At 40.8% G+C, this 8,968-nt stretch overlaps 2 protein-coding genes across 2 annotated transcripts; one reads left to right on the top strand and one right to left on the bottom strand.

Annotated features, from left to right (window-relative positions):
• Positions 1-314: 314 nt before the first annotated feature.
• Positions 315-2,392, bottom strand: nkx6.3 (NK6 homeobox 3). The gene is made up of 3 exons (XM_076104791.1): positions 1,974-2,392; positions 1,194-1,359; positions 315-776 (listed from the first exon to the last, which is right to left on the bottom strand). The coding sequence occupies exons 1-3, from the start codon at positions 2,390-2,392 to the stop codon at positions 549-551; spliced, it is 813 nt and encodes a 270-aa protein (XP_075960906.1). The 3' UTR covers positions 315-548.
• LOC142964461 (E3 ubiquitin-protein ligase NEURL3-like) lies at positions 325-7,271 on the top strand. The gene is made up of 5 exons (XM_076104790.1): positions 325-825; positions 4,965-5,125; positions 5,825-6,337; positions 6,468-6,629; positions 6,754-7,271. The coding sequence occupies exons 2-5, from the start codon at positions 5,113-5,115 to the stop codon at positions 6,924-6,926; spliced, it is 861 nt and encodes a 286-aa protein (XP_075960905.1). The 5' UTR covers positions 325-825; positions 4,965-5,112; the 3' UTR covers positions 6,927-7,271.
• The last annotated feature ends 1,697 nt before the right edge of the window (positions 7,272-8,968 follow it).

Here is an 8,968-nt window from a genome sequence, read left to right as displayed (position 1 = left end):
CGATTTATCCGTTTTTCCATTTAAAACATATTTTCTGAAGCTTTGATTGAAGGGTCAAGGCTATTTTCCACTTATTCTTGTTTTCTTTTCTTCTATAGTGAGACCCTTTCACGTTTTCATATTGGGCACTTTATGTGGTTTCATTTTGAAAATTAAAATAATCACAAAAAACAAATGAAAATCTTCAGGTTACTCTTTTTTTTATTAGTATTATTACCGATAGCATCATGCAGTTTTTATGTTATTTCATAGATTTTTACAAAATGTTGTGTATATCATAATTCCCCCCCCCCCCCCCCCCCCCCCCCCCCACATAGCAGTGTAACATCGAACAGGCCAGAGATACAGTAACATAGAAAAGTAAACGTCTTTTTAGTTTCATTTTTACAGCCTGTTTGTCTACTGAAACATTTGATGCTCTTTTGTTGGATGACCACAAATGACTTAATAGCTTAAATGATTCGACTTTGTGTTCAAAACGAATAACTTGAATTGCAGCATGCAGGTCTGCTGAGAAGCGCGCACGTGTGCGATTTCCGGGAAGTTTGTCAGACGTGTGGCCCGAGGCGGAGGACGGAGAAAGCCCTGCGGTGTTTGCGCAGCAGCAGCCGGATCTTATCGTCGTCAGAGTCGGGGTCCAGAGGCTTGTTGTACTCTTCGTCCTCTACCTCGTTCTCCGAGGCCTCGCCGCCCTGCCCCGCGATGCTGGCCTGCGTGGAGCTCGGTTCTGAGGCGCACTTCTTCCTCCACTTGGTGCGTCGGTTCTGAAACCACACCTAAACACAACACAGAGGGCGTCACTCTCCGTGGACAACAACGTCGCTTGTAATGTGCATCTTGTTTACAACATGTAAAAGTCATCCTTGCTGGTACATTTCTGCATGATGGTATGTAGATATTTGCGTGTCAGCGTCACTGTATCCTGTTGATGTGATGATGGCACAGATTAGGAGTCTCAGCTTTTGTCTCTTCATGCGCTTGTTATATAATTATGTTGTTGCACTTTTTTTTTTACCTGTCAAAACAACAGTTAGCCTACTTTACACACACACACAATTATAGGGAAACCAAATTAAAGGAAAACATCAAATCAGTGGAGTAATGTGTTCTAAACATGTACGTCGTAAGGCTAACTAACCTGACACAAAAGCATAATTTCAAAAGCTTTAATGTAAATGTCCTGTTATCTTTACCTTGACTTGTGACTCAGTCATGCCCAGAGAATAAGCCAGTCTCGCTCTCTCAGGGCCGGCCAAGTACTTTGTCTGCTCGAATGTTTTCTCCAGAGCAAATATCTGATGTCCACTAAATGTTGGTCTGGTGTGTTTCTTCCTGCCTGTCATCTCCCCCAAAGGACCACTGTCTAAAAATATCAAAGGAGAGAACAATACTCAAGAAAAAACACTGCAGGGTTTTAAATTTTTACATAGAAATAACATTAACCCACTGAAATGCTTTGGATGGGACATTAATTATCACATATTTGTGTTTCTACAGTTTCATAATTACCGTTCTTGAATCATGTTCATCCCCTAATTATAAACTATTTGTTGGAATATAGATAGAATATAAAGCATTATCCACATATTATATAAAAAATACTTTAAAAAAAATATTTGATGTGACGTTTGAAATGCCACACACACTCATCAACCCCTGTAAGTCCTTGTTTTTGTATTTTCTCTTAGATTACACCCCTAATAAATTACTCTTAAAATTGACAATTAAACCTTTAAAATAACATTTTGAATATTATCTTATATAATCTAAGCATTATTCAGTTTTCAAAACAATACAAACTAAAGATATTAATCAAATTAGTACATTATACATTACATGATTAGATAAATTTGTCCTCTTTAGTAAAGACAAAAGACACTCTGGCAACACAAGGTAACACATCGTGTTACAGAGACGGACACATGGAAGTTGTAATGTGTTGGATGTTGAGTCCATGCTTGCAGGACTGAGACTCACTGTTTGTGCACTGCTGCCTCCCTCCTCTCCAGTCACAGCCGTTCTCCGCCCAGCAGCTCACGCTTCGACCCTTCATGTGGCACTCGGCGCCGGGCTTGGAGAAGCCACCCAGGGAGGGGTTGTAGTCCCGGTTATAGTACACGGACGTGCTGGTGACGGAGGGGCTGAACCCCCCCATGGTGGAGTATCCGGACAGCAGGGTGGTGGTGCCCGTGGAGCCCATCGCCATCATGGAGCGGCTCAGGATGTCGCTAATGCCGTGAGGCGTCCCCGCCTGCAGATGACTGTTTAGACCCGGGTTGAGCTTGTAGAAAGAGTTGGGCACTGAGTACTGGCACACTGGGGCCTTGAGCTCCGACGGGAATTGGTTCAGGCTGTTGTTAAACAGAAAAGGCCCCTGGATGTTTGGATCCATGGGAAGCACTGTTACTCTGCCTCCAGGTCTCAGTAACACATCCAATAAGATCCAGGCAGGAAAAGACCTCTGATGGGCCCTCAAGGAGTTCTCTCACCCACAGCCGATGTCTGGGATCTGTGATCACACTCACCGTCCAGATACTAAAATATTTAAGAACACTAATAGCAATTTTAACAAAGTCCCTGGTGTTTGCTTAAGTTAATACCGCATCAGAAAAAAGCAGATACACACTTCACTCTCGCCCTTCACCTCTTCTCAGCCACAGTGTGGTCTGTGATAATCCCATATCTGAGCCCTCTGGTCACCGATTTTTAGTGTTCTCCTAAAGACACATGCCTCCTGCCGGCTCTCTCCTCAGAGGTCATAAATAAGCAGTATCTGGAAATGGAGTGGCACCTTGATAAAGATAGGCCACATTAGAATGCAGCCTGGGATTGGCCTGGGTCTCACAGCTTTAATGCCTCTCTATTGGCTCCTCGCTGAGAGCCAAGCCTCTTATTGGAAGGCAGCAGATTAATAGTGTTTTGAACAGGTGGAGTGGGAACAAGTTGATTTTTTGATGGCCTGCCATGTCTGACCAAGTGTGGTGGAGCAGAGGCAGCTGAGCCTGGAGTACACAGAGGAGGAGGAGGAGGAGGAGGGCAGTTTTTTTTTTCTACGTTTATTTCTGGAAACAAACACAATATATATTGTATGTAACATAACCATAACCCAAATGTCACAAAATATACACATGTACCACTTCATGTCAGTTAAAACACTATTATATTATAGTGTATCTATATGTTTTTTCTCCTAATATGCAACGCTTTAGATATATTCAGAAAATGCAAAGAAATTGTCAAAAAGTTATTAAAGATATTCAATCTGGAACCTCACATCACCTCATTCAGTTCCAAATGTTCACAAACTCTCTCATCTTAATCTTCCAGTTTCAATAAGCAGTGGCAACATACCACATCGTATCCTTTTTTACGAACATGTAATATGAGTTTTAAAGTGTATTGATAATGTATTGTGTGGTTTTGAATTAGAAATCATGAACAAGTACATGTTTCATTTTAAGATTTGAGATTTTCTTTTTAAATCTCTAAAGGTATTTACTATATTAATTAAGGACAATTGATACCTGCTATGAGGTTGGTATTGGGCCATGTACCTGGCATTTCAATAAGTATTTTAATTTATGTCAATACAATTTAGCCCAGATCTTTATTTAGCATTGTGACTATCCACTAGCATTACATATGAAGTAGGTGAGGTTTGATTGGGCTCAATTACAGATTATTTTCTACAAAATAATGTTGTGATTCTTTTGTTATGCTTTGTTTGAACTCTATTGGCCAATTTAGTCAAATACATTTTAATAATATATGACTTACTGTTATGCTTTATGAATTGGGGTGGGCACATTCATGAGTTCTTGTAGTTCTCACAGTAACCTTTGACATATTTTAACTACAGGATGAAAAGAGAATAGTATTTTCTTATATGACAAGAGTAGAAATGTATGAATCAAATCAAACACTTCAGGGCATTAACTTCCCAGCACAGGCACCTGAAAACATGTGTCACATATTTCTGTGGGCTTGTTATATCTGATGAACGTTAAACAATGGCCTACATCTGATAATATATTTCAGGCCTGCAGTCACTGTCAGGTGACGGGATGTTGAGGTATAGTAAGAGGAGAGCTAGTAAATTTCCAAGAGGGATGACATCACTGGGGAGTCCCAGTCATGGCCTCATCCTGACACGTGGTCGCGACTGCTAACCAATGAGCACGAAAGAAATGACAGGGTGTGTGTCCTGTAGAGGGCGACACAGCTGTGCACCCTCTGGTGAATGATTTACCAGCAACAACCAAGAACATGTGAAAGTACGGAGCTTTGCATGCTCTCATCACTTAACCTCGTATGTGTCTCGCCAAATCCACTGAGCCAGTCACGGAAATGGTATCCAAACATCTTGGTGGTATTTTCCATGGGGAAAAAAGGGGACTTTTCTAGTGTTTCTTCTTCGGAGTTCATATTGCATTATGTTTCCTTCATATTGCATTATGTTTCTTGCTGTGTGGCTCTGATAAAATGGCAGTATCGAGCTCAGGACATTCAAATATTAGATTCATATGAATATGAACTAATAGTCATCAATATAATATAAGATCCATCCCATTTTAGAGTAAACACAAGTAGCTACAGGAAACTGCAACATGAGAGTTAAAACACTTTAAAAGGTTTCATACAGGCAGCGACAACAGATTATCTGCAACATCAAAAACAGGCAACGCCACATTAACAAAAGTATATTCTTGAGTTGTGAGAAAAACTCTGCAAGTTGTGCATTTCTTACACATAAACTACTGCTCTACATGGGAGCAAAACATCACAGAGTTCAGGACGTCACGTTGTGATTTTATGTTTGTATTGCTGCACTAAAGGACACTGATTCAAACAGAAACTTAACTAAATGATTTGTTGTGTCCTGCCCGACATGGCCAGCAGCAGGTAAATTTCCAAACTATGGCTCCTCCCTGACTCCTCCTCCTTTCACTTTCCATGTGATGCAGGGGGATGTTTGTGTTTTGAAGACTCACGTGCACAGCGTTTTAAAAGCAGCCAACTCTCCAACTACATGACAATTACACGAAGATACAGACGAGAGCACATCTTCTATCAAAACCTTCAAACCTTCAAAGTACCTTCTGCCTCTTCAAGATGGGGAACTCTGGTGAGATATCTGTTCTTTGGTCTTTACAGTGACTTCGTATGCAATTTACAATACTGCTTTAAATGTCAACAAGACTCTGTTATTAACACACTTTGTCAAGTTACATTTAAGAAGTCAGAACGAATATAAAGTCAGTTTTATATTATTACTAACTTAATACCAATAATTAAAGTATGTAAATAGTAATTAATTTACAATTTGTCATATTAGTGACACAAATGTTGGTGAAAGGGATTATTTTATAGCTCTTATCAATATTTTTTAATAAAAAAAGTACATGACTTTAGTCTGAAAATAGTTGTTAGTTCAGTTTTTATGCATATGTGCATCATGAAAACATCCCTACTTTCCTATTTTTTCAAAAGGCTACTGACAGTCTCGTCCATTCAAGTTATTGTTACTGTTAAGAATCGGATTAGGTGAGATCCAAAACAGGAGCGCGTTGATAAGTGATGTAAAACAGATGATGAGCAAACGAGGAAGAAGACTTAAAAAAGACACACGTGGGAATTAAGGATTTATATCCTGTGCTGTAAAGTGTGAAATGAAGGAGATGACTAGAAGCTACATGTTTTACTGGAAATGCTCAGCTTGTCACCAGTGAGTGAAAGGCTTCACATACACTACATAGTTGCGTAACGCTACCCGTGCATTAGTCATATCTGCTAGATTCTTAACCGTGTTGTTGCTCCTTTGCAGTTGTTGGGTCAGAGACGTCCCGCAGATGTGGCCTGTCCTGCCTCGGCCCTTTGACCTTCCACCCTCTGGCTGTGGGAGACATGGTCAGCCTGAGCAATGGGTGTCGACGCGCAGAGAGGACGAGGAACACGTTCAAGAACGGCCTGGTGTTCAGCAGCCGTCCGGTAAAGATCCAGGAGAAGATTTGTCTGAGGGTTGAGAAAGATTTGTTCAACTGGCAAGGAGCTATGCGTGTGGGCTTCACCAACGTGCCGCCCTCGGACAGATCTCTGCCTCTGCCCATCATGGCCATCCCCAACCTCACTGACACCCAAGGGCACTGGGCTGCCCCAGTGCCTGAATCCCACTGCCAAGAAGGTTCAGAGCTGGAGTTCTGGCTCTCTGGTAAAGGCTCCGTATACGTCACAAGCCACAACATCAAGCGGCACAAGCTACTGACAGGAGTGAATCTCAGCAAGCCGCTATGGGCCATGATAGACATCTATGGACAGACATGCGCCATTTCCCTCCTAGGTATGTTTACTACAAGGGTGTATCGTTTGCTGTGCAGCCTCTTTTTATTGTTCTTACTTGTTTCACATGCACTGACAAGGCCAAGTTAATGTTTCCTTGTTACTAAAATATTTGATACTCTTTGCTGCAGGCTCAGAGAAAAGGGAGCTGCTTCACACCAGACGGTCCTGTCCTGCACCTGAACACCTCACCTCACCTGATGCAGACAGCCTCAACAGTTTGATTCCTGTCTCAAGCCTCCATGGAAACAGTGATGAAAGCATCTCCAGTCTTGACATGAAAGTCCCATCAGGTAAGAAAGAGTCCTTCACACCAAATGCAACCAGATTTCAGTGATTTCAGTGCACATTTGTAACCAGATAGAACCTATCCCTGATGACAATGTTGTAATTGTGATTCCTTTGATTTGATTGCAGATGGAGGCAACGTAATGGACTGTGTGGTGTGCATGGAAAAACAGGCCAGAATCACTTTGTCTTGCGGCCACCAGTGTTTATGTAACCAGTGCGCTTTAAGAGTCTCCGAAACGTTTGGCACATGCCCGCTGTGCCGATCCAAGATCAGCGCTTTATCAGTGGGGGGCGTGTGAGGTTTGTCTCTGGGCTGTTCTAAGCTCCAAGACAACAGGAAACACCAAATACAAGCTACCGAGTGACTGTGGCAAAGAAAACACTTTGAGTAGCACCTACTTAATGTTGCCTGGTAGCTGCATCAATCGAATCCCAGCCAGGAACCTTTGTCACATGTCATTGAACTCCCTCAAATGTTGTACAGCGTATGTGTAAGATAAGATGTACTGAGATGTTGAGGTGAATACATGAGCTCATCGTGTGAAAGAATGTAGGAAACTTTGATGCTTTACTACATTTTTTTATTGTAATTGTTAAATATGGATAAAAGCAAGCAAACTGTAATGTCATTCACAGTCACTGCACAGTGTATTTTGCCTCCTTGATGTTGTAAATATTGAATGAATCTCAAATTTTGGAAAAAGAAAAATAATAATTTATATTTTTATTTTATTTAATAGTCATATTTTGACAATCAATAAAAAGTTTTATATTTATAACAAAATTGTCTTTTATATTCTTATTATCAAACCTACAATGTGTGTGTGATACAAATGTGTCAATGTTCTTTGTCTATTAACTTATTTAATTGATATAACTGTTAGTTATCCAATGAGATTTTCATTTAGGAGAAAATTTGATAAAACAAGTTGACCTTGAGTTTTGTCAACAATGAACCGTCGAGCTCAAAATAACAGCATGTTGTCCGATAAGGGCACATTATTCATGTTACAAAGAATGATTTGTAATTTAAAAAATGAACACAATACTAGCACATGACAGAAATCATGAGTCTCTCCAAACCATGTGCACATTACAGACCAGTGTTGAAACTACAGTCACTAATCATTGCTCAGGTTGCAACAGGAGCCTTCACAAAGATTAAAATAGTAGTTGCTGTCTCCTTTGTGCTTTCTTGGTTTGTCTTCGTTTCTGTTAGTGCGTGACTCTGCCTGGTGTTTCTTCCTTTTGGACTCAAAACCTGTAAGCCATGTTCAACGAATCACTGAGTTGTTTCTGCTACCTCCTCAACGGGAATCTGTGTTTTGGTCCTTCCCCTGCTGCCTGCTCTCCAAAATGACAGATGGTGCAAGAAATCAGCACCATCAGCACTAAATGTTTTTGTTGTCACCTATTCACATGTTAACTAATGAAACTTAGCAAAAGTTTAATCAGGAAGACCATATTCTTGATCCCTACTGCATTGATTTCCCTCTCAATCAGCTGAGTAAGGGAGTACAGTCTTCAGTTACACCTGATATTTGCAACAATATCATGTCCTTGCTGTCAAATTTGGAAACTGTGCCTTTCTTTTCTCCTGTTAGTTCTTATTTCAGTCTCCGATCGACACAATCCTCCTCCACCCCATTCTCCTTCGGTCTTAACTCTACCAGTCTTCCCAGTTGATGCTTCTGAGCTCATCTGAAGTTCCGCTTCGTATCGCATCCATCTAGATCTTCATCATTGCTTTTCTCCCCGTCACTACCACCAGTGTCCAGACTCCATCGGGGGGGATATTCCTGTACAGCTCATGGCATCACTTCCCGTTTAAAACATTAATCTCAGAATGAGAAGAGATGATTTAATTGATATGTTATGAACTAATCTCCACCTGCAGTCCCTATAATTATCTCACCATGGAGTCTAATTGGCAAAAGACTCCTGTTTCTTCACCTTTCCTATTGTGCACTCTGTGACAAATAGATTAATTGATTTGCTCTTTAATCCTCTTAAGGCAACAATTCAGGTCAAAGGGCATTAATGTTGGATCTCGCCCGTTTGACAAACAGATTCCTTTGCAGATGTAATCTTCCTGATGAGTTAAACCTGATCTCCGATGCAAACACGAGGTTTGTCTACGTGACTCTCATGGCATGCAAAGGATGCCATGTACCTGGCATTTCAATAAATACTTGATTACCAAGTATTTTAATTTATTTCAACACAATTTAGCCCAGATCTTGATTTAGCATTGTGACTATCCACAAGCGTTACATCTGAAGACGGAAGGTGAGGTTTAATTGGGCTCAATTACAGATTATTTTCTACTATCAACCACAAT

Source organism: Anarhichas minor, unplaced genomic scaffold (genome assembly GCF_050575085.1).
Source record: "Anarhichas minor isolate MPS153535 unplaced genomic scaffold, ASM5057508v1 ptg000030l, whole genome shotgun sequence".
Classification (NCBI taxonomy): domain Eukaryota; kingdom Metazoa; phylum Chordata; class Actinopteri; order Perciformes; family Anarhichadidae; genus Anarhichas; species Anarhichas minor.
Note: the sequence above shows the minus strand (reverse complement) of the source record. Positions and strands in the feature narration are given on the sequence as shown.